Source organism: Ursus arctos, unplaced genomic scaffold, assembly GCF_023065955.2.
Source record: "Ursus arctos isolate Adak ecotype North America unplaced genomic scaffold, UrsArc2.0 scaffold_3, whole genome shotgun sequence".
Lineage (NCBI taxonomy): Eukaryota > Metazoa > Chordata > Mammalia > Carnivora > Ursidae > Ursus > Ursus arctos.
Window position 1 is genome coordinate 82,372,556 of NW_026622985.1, and position 14,651 is coordinate 82,387,206.

The 14,651-nt window shown below is 53.8% G+C and overlaps 1 protein-coding gene across 1 annotated transcript in view; it reads right to left on the bottom strand.

Annotated features, from left to right (window-relative positions):
* The window catches only part of PLXNA4 (plexin A4), a 420,354-nt gene that overhangs the window by 73,188 nt on the left and 332,515 nt on the right, over positions 1-14,651 (bottom strand). Inside the window, exons 10-11 of the mRNA XM_026513509.4 lie at positions 7,006-7,206; positions 92-188 (exon numbers count right to left, since the gene is read on the bottom strand). Coding sequence (XP_026369294.1) covers positions 92-188; positions 7,006-7,206 — 298 coding nt within the window. The remainder of the gene's footprint in view (positions 1-91; positions 189-7,005; positions 7,207-14,651) is intronic.

Below are 14,651 nucleotides of genomic sequence, written 5' to 3' on the forward strand. Positions count from 1 at the left end.
CCAGAGGGAGGGATGGAGTCACAGGTGCCCCCGAATGTAGAGCCGCCCTTTCCCTCTGGCCTGCCTCCCCGCCAGGGCCTGCCTTCCTCACCTTTGTTCTGCGCTGGGTTGTCGATGTTGAAGTGCCCGTTCCACACGACCGTCAGCTCCACCGGCAGGTTGTTGATCTCCATCCCCTCATAGGAATACTGCAGCCGGGTCGGGGGTAGGAACGACACAAGCTGGGTCACACAGATTTCTAAGGAGAGCCGGCTCTTCAGCCTGGGGCCCTCAGGGGTGCTCAGAGCTAAGGACCTGCCATAACTGTACGTGAGTCGAGCGCATGTGTGGGTGTTCACCTCGGGAGGTGTTGTTCAGGGAACGGGGTGGGGGCAGGGGGCACGATCCAAAGGCAGGGGAGGGGCGAGGCCTGGATGGGACACCCGTTTGGAACATGGATTCTCTGAGCAGATGAGAGCGAGCTACTCGTCCCCCTTCCGCAGATGCTGGCTCCCACCAGCTGGGCTTTCCCAGTGTCCTCCCTCACGGTCCAGGGGAACCCCGCCATTAGGCCCCCACCAGGCCCTCGATTCAATTTGGGAACTTTAATTTCTAGGACAAATTCAGAGGAGGTGGGTGCTTTATCAAAGACCCGGAGAGGGCTGATCAATTCCCAGGCTGGGGTCGTGGGTGCAGGCACTAGAAATGAAGGGCCTGCCCTCTTCAGGGGCTGAGCTGATGGACCGGAGGAGAGAGGAGAGCGGGGTGGGGCTTGCAGGTGAGGTGGGAAATCCCGTGGACACCCTAGGCACCAAACCTGGGAATCTGGGTCAAGACTCCAAAGGCATTCGCTGGCTCAAAGAAGCCAGGCCCCAGCTCTGTGGCTGCCCATGGGGAAGCTGTCTCTAGGCCTGCACGGGGTCCGCGCTGGGTCCTGCTTCCCTGCCCTGCTCTCCTCAGACTCAGTGCCCTACCTGGCTCGGTCTCTGTCTTGGGACTGAGTGCTGGGGGCGGGGGGGGGGAGGTTCCAGCCCCCCAACCCCCATAGCTGCCTTCTGATAGCAGACACTTCTCAATCTCCAGAGAAGGGGGTAGGTGGCAGGACTCTGAGCCCGCCCAGGGCAGCATTTCCAGTCCGTACCTGGTGATTTTCTCATTATTCCACCAGATTCTTCCCTCCACAGGGGGTGGATGGAAGAATGGGAACGAGACAGGTTTTCTGTAAAGGAGGGGCTGAGGGCTGGCAATTTGCTAGAGGGGTTCAGTCCAGGAGACCTGGTTTGAAGTGGTGTTTGCAGAGCCAAAGGCTCTTTTAACTTAGTTGAACTTTGGAAGGGCCGGGGTGTGGGGGTGTGACCGCCTCAGAGCTGGCTAGCTGCTCGCGCCTCACTGTGGGGAGGGCAGCAACAGAACTCGGGAATGCACAACCTGGGGAGGGTCTCCAAGCCTGTCACGGTGCCTCTCCCCCCGGAGCCTATTCATAGAGATTTCTAGAGGGGATGTTTGTAATCCCAATCTGGGAAATTGCCCTAAATCCTGCGCTAAGCACGTGCTCCAATGTGAACATGCCATGACGCAGTCCTCACGCACATCACCATGATGGCATCCAGCCTTCCTCAGGCTCTACCCCAGCACTCCCCAGTTTTTCACTAGCTCCCTGGACACACGTGCCTGGCCAGGGACCCCCGTTCAGGGTTCTCCCTACAGTGATGGTGGTTTGCACTGAACCATCCACCCTCTCATGGAATCTCCCTTGTGACCCATGACACCTGGGCCAGCGCCAAGGTCTGGGCTCAAGCCATAGAATAAAGCAAAGCTCCCAGCCCTGCAGAAACAACAGTGGGGCCTTTGATGATCGCTTCACTCAGCGGGTGACTCATAAACCTTTTGCCATGGAGTGCAGTAATCAACGCCCCAGAGATTTTGTCCTTTGCTTCTAGGTCAGACTAGGTCGCTCTAAGGCTTCCTTCGCTTTTTCACAAAACCTCTCCCTCTCTAGACTGGGGGTTCTCAGGGTGGTCTGTGGGCCCCATTCATCAGAATCATTTAGGGGGCCTACATGCAGATCCCAGGGCCTCCCCCCAGACCTGCTGGGCTGGAAGATGGGGATGCATTTCAAACAACTCTAGTGACTCTGGTGTTGCACGGAGTTAGAGAATCCCCACCCCCTGAAGACAGGTGGGCAGGAGGGGGGTGCAGGAGCAAGAGATGGGTGGGGCAGATGAGTTCGGGAAGGGGAGAGGGAGGGAACACTTTTCCAGATCTCCCTTCCATCCCCTCCTCTAGCCAAGCTCCACTTCCTTTCCTTCCCATCTCCCTTCCCGTCTCCCTCTTCCAAGTCCTCAGTGTAGGAAAGGTGCTAAGGGCTGGCTTCAGGTTGTTCTGGCCTCTACTTCTAGAAGGGATGCTGGTGTGGGGTGGGGGTGGGGGCTGCTAAGTCAGAACCCAAGCCTGGCTCCTGCTTCTCAGGCCAGGGTCTGGTCAGGATTCAACGTGGAAGCAGGGGGTGGTGACCAGGGTCCCATCAGCCAAAGATCAATAGAACCTCCAGGGCTCTCTCGGGAAGGCCCTGAAGCCCCCCAGAGAGCAAGGCAAGAAATTCTGCATATGTGTGCATGCGTGTGTCCATGTACACAAACGAGTTCACACGTAGCTGGCCTGAGAGGAGCTCAGAGCACCAGTCTGTATGGTCTGTGTGTTCATATGTGTGTGCACACACATTCACACATGCACTGTGCAAAGGGGTTCTGCAGGGCCCACCTGTGTGCATGTGAGCCAAGGACGTGAGTCTCGGTTTCCCCATTTGTCAGGCGGGGATTACAAACAGCGCATACCCAACAGGACGCTTCGGAGGGTGAGAGATAACCATCGTGGCTCTGAGCACAGCGCCTGTCGCCTAGAATGAGCACTCAAACACGACTGCGTGTTTTATGTCTATGTGTATACATTTGGGGTTGCTGTCCAAAAATATGTTTGTGTTTCCTGTGTTTATGTTTATGCGAAGTCATAATAGCAGACATTTATCGAGTGTTTACGCACCAGACACTTGGTACATATGGAGACGTGTGCATATGAGAAGGCTTATGTGTTCTGGAGTGCATGTGTGTGTTTATATGCATTCACTTTTCGAGGAAAATTGAAAATAAAAGATGTCAAGGATCAGAAAATGTCGGGCATTGCTGTATCTTTTTATCGCCCATTCCGGGGATCTTGACTATGAAATATTATAGAAGTCATTAACCCTGGGTGCTCCCCACCACCCCCTCCGCCTCTAGGGAGGTCACTCTCATTCCTGCAGGCTCTCTCCCCATGACCTGCGTTCCGCAGGGGGAGGGGGCCTACAGCTGGGAGCCTGGACCACTGGCCCCCACCCCCTCTGTTGCACTTAGCATTTATATAGCTCTCTGTAATCAGTGGGCAGTTAATCTGCACAAAATCCAGAGCTGAGGGGAGAGTGTTGCAGGCTCTCAGGGGCCAGGAGGTTAAGTGTCTCAATCAAGGTCTGGCACACCACAGCCCAGCTCGGGGATGACGTCGCTCATTACCTTGGGAAAGTGCGAACCTCTACCTTGGAAATCAAAGACAAGATCTATATAATTTGGGTGTTCTTTCTGCAAACCATTCCCTGTTCTGAGCTCCGAGATATTGTGCTGAAAAATGCTACCATTCGGGTGAACAGATCTGAACAACATAAGAAACCAGTGTATGCTCCGTGTCTATCTCCAGGATCCCAGAGGGCTCAGCAGACCCATGCCCAGCCGGGTTCCAGGAAGGCAGGGAGGGGCCCAAGTTACCTCCCCACCGGTCTCTCCATCCTTATTTTGCACGTGGTAAACTGGGACTCCAGGAGAAGATGGGCGGCTACTGTGGGTCGGTGTGAGCCGGGCCTGGAGCTGGCTGCCCCCTGCGGCCCACTCGCTCGCCTGATTGCCAGTGACTTGGGGGGGGGGGCAGCTCCTGGGCTCTATTATTAGCATCACTTGTCATTTGCCTGGAGCTTTGGTCTAAAGGAGGCCAAGAATCCCCACAGTTTCTCCTCCCTCCAACTGCTGCCTGTGAGCTGCCCCGTTTTCCTCCCACAGCTCCCCCAGGGCTCCGGCAATGGCTGGGGCCTGTCCCCAAAATGTGGGCTGGAGGTGACCTGCCTGCCCACCCAGCCTGGCGTCACACCCACGAGGAGTTTTCCTGGGTCTCTTTTCCTTCTCTGCTCTCCTCTGAGACCTCTTTGTCACCCACTTTCCACTGTCATCACAAACCCAGGGTTTCTGTTGGATTTCCCCACCACACCGCCCAATTCCAGAAAGCTCAGGGATGGAGGAAGTGAAACAACATGACTCCTCCCATCCAAGGTACATCAGCCCTTGTTCCCAGGGATTGCACTCAGGCTGGGTATAACGTGCTCAGGTGCTATTTTTTGCCCAACCTTTGATGGGGGTGTGTGTTATGAAGCTGGATTCAAGTTCTGAATTGGCTACTTACTTGCTGTGTGACCTGGGGCTGGTCATATGCCCTCTCTGGGCTTCAGAGATCCCCTCTGTCACAGGATCAAGACCCTCTCTCAGTGTCTATTCCTGCCCTGAAACTATGTTGGCCTCTGTAACTGTGGTATTGTAACTATGTAAAGGAGGCTTGCCCTGGATTATGACCCTGAAATTGTTTAAGGAAGTCACCGATGGCAAGAGGCATCCTGGCCCAGACCAGCATTTCAGCTGGGATCCCTGCAAAGAGAGGCTCCTGGGAAAAGTCAGAGCCGAGCCCCCTCTGGACTGCATGATTCCAGTGGGTCCTGGTAGATAGAGGGGACTTTTCCTGGAATTGACCCTTCGTGGGGTACACCTCCTGTCACTTCCGTTTCTAAGATCTTAAAGTGGTACAGAAAAAACTTCCCTATCAGCTTCCTCACGAGGGTATTGAAATAAAAAAAAGGCTGAGCTGCTTTGGAAGCAACGACCTCAGGTCCTGCAAACTGGCCCCTGGTGAGGGGGGGGGGCTCAGATAATGGCACAGGTACCCCATGAAGTACCCCGGATGAGGGGACCCATCCACCTGTCAGGGCTCAGTTTTGTGCCTTTGTCCCCAGGAGGCTCTGACTTTGTCCCCACAGTCAGGACAATTTGACCCCTCGTGGGCTCATTCATGGAGTCGGCCTCGCTTAGGAGTGCTGAGGACGGTGGGTCCCAAGGCACTGAGTTCTGACCAGGGAGTTTATAGAATGAACTAAGGCTGCTATATGGAGCGCCCTGGTCTATTTAACTGAGCCAGATGAAGCCCAGGGTGGGGCCCGTGAGGTCCCATCTTGTAGTGTCTAGGGAAACAAGGCCTCAATCATCAGAGGCCACAGACTCTGTCCTCCCTCCGGACACCTCTGGGACCAGGTTCCCTGGTGCAGCGTCTATGGCGAAACAGACTTTTCTCTGGGGCCCACACCCCTATCTGCCCTCCACTGACTTAATGTGGGGCTCAGGCTTTTTCTTCCCACAGGAACTCACTTATCTGGGGGAGAAGCACTTGAGCCAAACCCTTGGGGCTGGTCTGGTTGGCCTCAGGATTTACGAGGAAACAGGAGGTGTTTAATATCCCCTTCGCTCATAGGTTTAATCTGGAACACTGCAGAAATCTGCCAAACGGCCTGGTCGCCAGGACAGGGGGGAGCTGTGGGGACACGCCTGGGGTTGGGCCATCAATTGTCAGTTCGGTTCCTGCAATGCTGAGTGACCTTGGGCAAGCATGTGGGCCTCTCTGAGCTCCATTTACCCCTAGAACTTTTCCTGCAGGGAGAGTGAGGTATGCCCAGGCACCGCTCTGTCCAGGACTCTCCTTGTCCTATATCACATCTCCAAATACAGTCACCATATATGAGTACCCAGAAGCAACGGGAAGGATGAACGGGAGGCAGGGAGGCACAGGAGGGGACCCCGAATCTAGATCCAGCCCTGCCCCGTCACCCCCTCCTAGATGGGTGACCTTGGACATGTTGTTTGTTCTGGGCAGGGGCGAGTCACCCTGAGGCGCACGGAGCTTCAGCCCCTTTCCAGGCCTGCCCATGTATTTACCTTTGTCTTTACTACATTTTACTCTTAAAAGAAGGTCCCCCGAATCATATAGGTCTCAGCCCCACAACCTAGACCTGCCCCTGCTTCTGGGTGTCCAGTTTCTCATTTGTACAGTGAGGAAGCATATTACGGTTTCCTACAGCTTGAAAATGGTATGAGTTTAAAAGCCTAGTTAATGTTTGTCTTTGAGCATCTGGGTGCTGAGAAGTAGCCCAGAAAGAGAATGAGAGAGAGCAGAGCAGCGGGCAGGGAAGGCCACAAGGTCAGGAGAGCAGCAGCCGGACGGGAAAGGTGATGGATAGTGGGGGCACGTGGCATGGTGCCTAGGAATCAGGCAATAGCCATTGGGACCCGGGGGCTGCTGGCCCGTTGTTGGTCGGGCATGAACCTAATGTGGATTTTCTAAACATTGGGTAGGTTTGTGCTGATCTGAGCAGCACCCTCTGGCTAGCTCTGTCTGGTTCCCCTGCTCCCTTGCAGGTGTCTGATCTGTCTCAGAAGCCTTCTGTGCTGGGAGGCGGCCTCTGTGCAGGCATAAAGGCGACAGCGGGCCTTTAGGGCCTCAAATGAGGCACTCAGGTCTGCCCTGGTGGGAGGGCAGGGCCCAGGGACTCCAGAGCTTATCTCAGGAGGATGGACACAGATGTTCCCGGAGCCTAATAGGCCCTGAAAATACCTCTGCCCATAAACAGTGCTCGGTAGCCCCATGGCCAGTCCCCAAGCCCCTGCGGGTGCAGCCCCTGCCTTGGGCAGACACTTGGTGGCCTCGGAGCCCTGCACTGTGCTGGGGCGAGCGTCTGAGGCCGTGCTGGGCAAGCAGGGCTGGAAGGAGCAGCTTGGCAGGGAGCTGGACTGTTTGGTGGGTGTTTGAGGAAATCCTGCAGAGCTGGGCTGACTTGGCTCTGGAGAACAAGGATGGGGTGGAGGACGGGGGCTCAGGTAGCCCGGGGATGGCGGGGCCGGGGGCACTCACAGAGGTGTTCTGGCACTGCACGCTGGAGCTGTTGAAGCGCAGGGCGGGCACCCTCTGCTCGGTGCCCTGGATGTTGAGAATGCATTCGTACCCGCGCTGCCCGGACTGCGGCTGCGGGAGGTTTTTGGCCTTCAGAGTGATGGGCTTGATCACCTCCACGGGCACCAGGATCTTGTCCACTCGCAGCAGCTGCGGGCAGTCCTGGAAGAGACAGCACAGCTCGGGCTGGGGAGCAGGAATCTGAAGACGGTGCAGGAGCTTCTCCAGACACAGCCCAGATATTTGCCCTGCTCTTCCTTCCCTCGGACACACACGCAGAGGGCTCTAGGCACTGCTGCCCATCCCAGCTGAGCCAGATGGCTTCTGGGCAGGCTGGCCATCGGAAGCATGGTACTCACATCCTTCTAAGGCTGCTGCTTTTGGCAGAGGCTTCTGGCCTGTAACCCCAGCCCTCCTCCCCAGCAGAGCAAGGCAGAAAGGAGCTGCGGGGCAACGGCAGACTGGAGGGGTCTCAGGCAATTAGACAGCTGACCCTCCTGGGTCTGAAGGCAAACACGAGCCCCTTCTGTTGTTGAAAGTTGGGAGGGTGAAGACCTGCATTCTAGTGTCTGCTGAGCTTCTGACACACTATGGAGCCTGGGGCGCATCACACCCCTACTTGGAGACTCAACTTCCTTATCGGTCAAGCAGATGCAATCCAAGGACCCATCCAGCTCTTCCCAGTCCTGGTTCCGTGAGTTGGGGTGGTCTCACGTCTGTCCTTCCTGATTACCCTGGAGCCTTACTACGGGGGAGCAAGCGCCCCAGGTCCATTAAATGAACCCCCTCTCCTTCAGGCTGCCCGTACCTTTACTCTGCAAAGCAGCTAGCAGAGGACTGGTAGAGCCAGCGGTCTCCCTTCTGGGTATATACCCAAAAGAATCGAAAGCAGAGACTAGAACAGAGACTTGTTCACTCCTGTTCATAGCAACCTTATTCACCACAACCAAGGGGTACGAGCCACCCAAGCGACCATCGGTGGACGAATGAATAAACAACGTGATATAAACTGACAACAGAATAGGATTCCCTCTTAAAAGGAAGGAAACCTTACAGCGTGTGTGAATCATGAAAACATCATACCAAGTGAAATAAGCGAGTCATAGGCCAACGATCATATCGTCCCACTTGTGCAAAGCACAAAGAATATCACAAAGAATAATTCGATTTATAGAGACAGAACGGTGGTTTCTGGAGGGCGGAATGGGGAGTTAGTGCTTAACGGGGACAGGGTTTTGGTTGGGGAAGACGACAGAGTTCTGGAGACAGATGGTGTGGATGGTTGCACGACAGTGAACGTACTTCATGCCACCGAACTGCACTTAAAACTGGTGAAGATGATGAGTTTTCTGTGCGTATTTCTCCACAATCAAAAACAAGTGAAAACACAGAGGAGCTGCAGGAGGGGAGATGGAGCAGAGTGCTGAACTGGGCACATGGTCTGAGACGCTAAAGCGCACGGGTCTCCGGGGCCTCGGGGTCCCACAGGGAGAGAGTCTTAGCAGCTCCGTCCTGTGCCCCCGCCTCGGCGGCCACCTCAGCCCCCCACCCCTGGCCCCAGCAAGATGAGAATGCAGGACACAGAGAAGACAAGGATGATTTAGTGAACAGGATGACGCTCAGGACTGGAGCGGGAGGCGTGTGATGTTGGAGAATCAGGAGAGAAGACCTATGAAAAGCAGGGACTTTCGAGCCAGAGGGTCCTGACTGCACTCTTCCCTTTTCCTGAGGCCCTGGGCAGCTCTCCTCTCCCTAAAGCATGCACCAGCCTGCCCTCCCCTCCTGCTCCATCCACACTGGCATCATCGGGGAGCCGGGTCTGTGGGTGCATTTGGAGTAAGAGAAGTCCGGCATCTCCGGCTCCCATCTCCGATAGCAAAATGTTCCTGCCCACGATCAATGCTCAGGAGGTATCTGGAATCTGGGCATGCTCTAGACCAAACTAACAGATCCCTTCTACTTTGCAAAGGAGAAATTGAGGCATGGAGTGGAAACATCATGGCTCAGTATCATCAGGTGTGCTGGCAGCTGAAGAAGCTGACTGCCAACCCACCCTCTTCACTCCCCTTAATGAAAGAGGCAAGTTCCTACGGGGGGGCCAGGACCACCACAGGAGTGGGTGGTGGGTCTGGAAGGATCTCCCCATGCCCAGCGGGGACTGTGGAGCTGCTACACCCTCCCGTGAGGGCTGGGACCTTGCCTGGGGCTGGGCTGCTTCTAGTTCAGGATGTGGGCAGATGCGAAAGCCTCTCTTCCCTGTAAGATTCTCACCGAGGCTTGGCACGTGTTCTTGCGTTCTTTAAGGAGTCCTGATTGTCAGTGGCCCCATAAAGACCTAGTTTGCATATAAAAAGGTTGGCAGGTCTGAGAGTAAGCTCATTAATAATAATTGGAGAGGCCCAGCGCTGGGCCGGGCCCATTTTCCTCTGGTGGCACTGATGATTGACCCCAGTGTCCCTCCTAATTGAAACGTAAAATGGCAATTTTTCCCTAGGCAGCAAGGCATGAAGGGACCATTGCCACCACACTGCCCCCTCCTCTCACCCTGGCTCCTCGGATCCCGACCTGCCTCACACGGAGATTCCAGGTGTAAAACCACCCCTACGTCTGACGCGCGAGGGAAGTTCCCGAGAAACCTCCCTGTTTCTCTCTGGCTTGTGTCCGAAGACCTCACTTCAAGCACATCCACCATGACCTGGGGCTCAGTCACCTCTGAGAGCCCTTCGCTAAGCTGGCTGGGGAGTCACTAAACTCTGAACGCAAGCCTATCTTCCTCCTGCTCCCTTGAAACGGCCCTCATCATTGCTTGGCTTAATTCCAAGTGGGGATTAAAAACTCCTCCAAAGGGCTTTGGGGGCGAGGGTATCCCACGAACTGCCACATATAAAGCGTCTGACACGGAGGGAACAAGCATCCAGCAAATGTTTGTCTTTTCCTCCTCTCCCGCCGCCTAGTTCAGGCCGCACCTTGTCTCTCATCTCCTCCCTTTTCCTCCGTCTCTCCTGCTCCCGCCTCTGTGCGCTTTTCCACAAACACCCCGCCAGCTCCCACTGTCAGCTTTCCCACCCCTTCTAGGCTGAACCTGACGATTTCAACAGCTCCAAGTGCCCCAAGCACAGGGGGACAGGGACAGAGGCCCTGAGCCTGTCCACTGCTCTTCTAACAGCAGCCCCCTCTTCTGGAAGGTGACATCCTACAGCAGCACGCTCTCTGTGCTCTGAGACGGGACCTCTGCCAGCCAACCACGTGGCTTTGGGCAAGTCCCCCAAACTGTCTGGGTCTCCTCGGCCACGGAATGAAGAGGCTGGCTTGGATCCAATGAATTTTATGGTCCTAGTTCTATTGTTAACCCAATAGATGACTTGGGACACAACATTATATAGCCTTTCTAAAGCTCAGTTTTCCTGTCTCTAGAATGGGATAACAGTGCCTGCTCAACGAGCTCTCGATGTGGTATTCAAACGTTGCTCAGCTGCACGAACACTGGAGGGGGCTGGTTGGTGGAGGGACCTTCTGGAAGGGGCCATTTATCTCCCAGTAGGGAAGTATTTTTATATTTTAATAACTGGCACATTGCAACCTGGTAATCTTACAGGCTGTACGGCTCTGGTAGGCAGTGAATGATGCTGTCACGATTCTAGTTAACACAGCACAAGGGGTTCAAGGATTCCATCCAGTGTGGTTTCCACCACCTCCATTGCCTTCCACGTGCTTTCCCATTTGCTATCTTGTTTCACGGCCCAATACCTATAACTGCCCCCACGTTCATGATAAAGGAACTAAGGACACCGGTTCCCTCATTCAGTTCCCACAATGATGAACAAAATACTTTCACCTGATCGTCTTCCTGACCTTTGTCCCCAGATGATGATCCAGCCCCCATACAGAATTCCTCAAAAACGTAACACTCTTCTCTTTTCCAAGGAAGAGATTTCTCTGAGCTATCATTTGAGAGGGCCAGCTCTTGGAGGTGGAAAGCACCTGCATTTAACAAGACTATGTGGAGACAAACGCATACATTCAGAACCAGAGTCCCTTGGAGGCTGCTTTGCCCGCGGCTACACTCCGCAGTTGTAAGAACTGCAGGCTGAGAGTGGCAGTGGTTTGAGGTGCAAGGAAATCTTGAACATCTTGGCTTTCAGGCGGTGGCTCCAGTGGGCTCCAGGTCAACTGTCCAGCCCCACACATGTTTTTGGTTTTCACTGAAACGCACACAGAAGTAGAGATAGCATTGCTAATTGCAGGGGGCAGGGACATCAAGCCAAAGTGTGGAAGCAAAAAGAGGCCTTTCCATCCTCCCTGTCCAGCATGTCAGTGGCTGCTTTACACAGAGGTGTCATTGCATATTTAAATAATTGAACAAGGACATAAAGCATGCTGCTGAGCGGAGAGAGAAAACACTACCCTTAGGGCTGGTGCTGCCTGGGGAAGGGGGTGGTAGGCTTGTGGATTTACAGCCCCCAGTGTGTGTTCAAGATGAGGGCTCTAATTCTCCTGTTTAGTAAAGCACGAATGGGGAACTGTGAAGCTCTGGGGGAGTGCGGGGCAGGGGCGGCACCTAGGGGCAGCTAAGGAATAAGTGATTTGCGGGGCACGGCTCACCACTAACATCACCTCGGCCCCCATCAATTCCAAAGAAGCCAGCCCTAGCCCTATCCAGCCCCCCCAAATTTACACTCACCTTCTCAGACCCATGGTGCCCAATACAAAAATGTAACGCGCCATATATTTTCTTGCTGTTCCCCAAGTTTATAATGCCATTAGTGTGATCTACGATGGGCTGGTTTATGGAGAGAACAAAGTAATAATACAGAAAGGAAATACCCATAACCTCAAGGGGGGGCGGTGGGGCAGACGAGATTGATGGAAAGTGCAATTGTCTGGAGACAGGGCAGCCCATGGAGTGGGGGTGGCGCGTGGGTTGGAAGCAAGTTCTTTAGCTGGGGTTGGCTTTGTTTTCTCAAACGAGGGTGAAGGGCATGGTGACAGTGGTTTTTTTCCTTGGGTCGGGCCCCAGGAAGGGCTCTTCTTGCCAGAATCACTGACAAGGTAGCTGACCTGATTTCTCTCCAGAGTCCAGTGGGGGTAAATGCCCTTGGCCTGCCCTGTCTCAGGCATGGGGCTTACTTAAGTCCAGGGGCTAGGACCCCGCCTACCCTCCCCACTCTTTGTTCTTGGAGAGGACTGACAATGGGGGCTGGCAGGTGTTATGATACGCATCCTGTCTACAGATGCATGTCCGGGGTGTGGGGGTGGTAGGGAATGTGAGAAGACGCTTTCTAGCACTGCTTTGGAAATCAGGTAGAATTCATTTTGCCTCTTCTGATCTTATACCTGCTCTCTGAAAGTAAACGCTGTTTGAAATTCCAGAAGAGAAGGCCTGCAGGAGCTTTCTCTCTGAGCCTGTGCACCGTGGGCCTTCCAGCAAAGTCCATCTGGTCTGACGCCCAGGGAACAGCTTCAGCAGCTGACTTTGCTTTTCAGTTTAGATGAGAAATAACAGTAAAATTGTCTATGGAGGATAAATTCTTATCAATGGATTTGCTTTTCCAGGGAAGTTCACCTTTGTTCCCTATGGATTACCGTTATTATGCGTGCGGGCCTGATGGGGGCTCAGGTCATCCTGCGGTGGAGCAGGGGACTCCGAAGCCATTCAGGGACTGGAGGCCCTTCCCGCCTGGTAGAGGTGGGGACATGGCCCTGTTAACAGCTGCCCCCAGGAAAGGCTGTTCCATTGGGAAGCAGGAGTCTCTCCTGACTCTGGGAGAACAGGGTCAAGTGCAGGAAGACTCACCCCACATCGGTCTTCCTTGCCTTCGTCTCTCTTTTCTTTTTGGTACCCAGGATCTGGCAGCCGATCTAAAGACCCAGCCTTGTGATCGCAATGCCATCATTAGTGGAAACAAAATCATTCCTTGTAACTGGAATACAGTGACTATAAACAACATATGTTTATTGGGCATTCTATTTATAAGATGTGTAATTATGCTAGAATACCTGCCACTAATATAATAACAACAATGATCGACCAGTTCTCTGTTCCAGACCAATAACTTCACCTGAATGCACTCTTTGTTCAGGGGGGAAAAAGAGGTAATTCAACATTCCTGGTGATAGTCAACAAAGCCAGTGTTGAAACGGGAAGACGCAGGGATGAAAGCCTTCCTGGGGATACAAGATGGTGCTGGGGCGATGAAGAGCCACCTGGCAGTCTCCCTCTTGACTGAGAAAAGGACACTCTCTGCATCCCCACACTCAGATGTTGAAAGGAAATGAAAGCCAAGGGACTTGCAGAAGACTCTCTGGGCCTGGCTCCCCCTTTCATCCTATGGGGATGGGTCTGGGTCTGGACGTCCAGGGGATCTGCAGGCCCTGAGGCCGAGTGGCAGTCACCCTGGTAGGTGGGACGGGGAGACCACAGCCTGGACTTGAGCACTCACCCTCTGAGACCACTTCTTGGGCATGGTCTGCTCCTTGGTACTTTCCAGCTTCTTTCCACTTACAATTGAAGAACCTTAGAGATCGTGTAGACCAATGGTCCTGTTTTACCCATCTCTAAATGCAGACTACAGACGACTCATGCACCTTGAAACCTCTTGCAATGCCCTGCGCATGGGAAATGCTCAGGAACTAGGTACTATAGGAAGAAAGGTGACCTGTAGGGGAAGCTTTGAGTAACATGCTATGAATAAGCCCTTCCCCTGGCAGGGGGAGGGAACCCTTGTGTCCAGGGGCTTCTACAAAATCATCTTTCAAATGTTTAATTTTGTTTATGCCTTATTCCTGCTACTCTCTCTTCCCAGAAACAAAAATAACAAACAATGACATAAAAAAAAAAAAAAAGTCATCTTATTTCCATTACCAGCCAGGGGATTTCTTTTAAAGCTCTGAGCACAATGACCTCCTTCCATGACCCCAAATGGCTGGATCAGTCAAGAGTCCACAAATATTTATTACTTCTTTTCCCTTCGGTACACTCCCCAGGAAGATGCCACTACAATGACCATCAGGAAGTGGTCAACTCTGGGTTCTCTGGATTCTCCTCTGTACTATACTCAAAATGACCCCGGTACTGAGCTGGGCAGAAGGCAGCCTCCAAACTAGGACCAGAAACACAGCCCCAGAGCTTCCTTTTCTTAGAATAAGTAAACATCCAGGAAAAAGAGGAGCAAAAGTGACTTCCATTCAGTGATGCAATGAGGGAGGCATGCTTATTCCAAATTCCCCGGGAGCCTCTCGTGGTAATGGCCTACCAGGCTCACCATAACGCAGCTCGGGTGAAATGCAAAGTGTCTGAGTATGGCCGTGGTAGGTTAGTTCATCACCACCTTCCACTGGCCACGTTCCTCCAGGCCTCTTCCTTTCTTGGGAGCCCGGGCATCAGAGCCTCCGAGGTGCTGCGCCTTGCCAGCAGCCTTGGGAGGTGGGGCATTGGGCCTGGCTGGCAACCGGGGCACTCGAAGACATCGTCCTTCTACAGGGATCCCTGAACTGCCCTGGGAAACAGGGCGGGCTCTTGTTTTATTCTCTCCTAGTTCTTTTCCCCTCCTTCTGAGGGGCAGGTGCAAGCTTCTTTTATGTATTTAAAAGAAAGAAACTTGGGACAA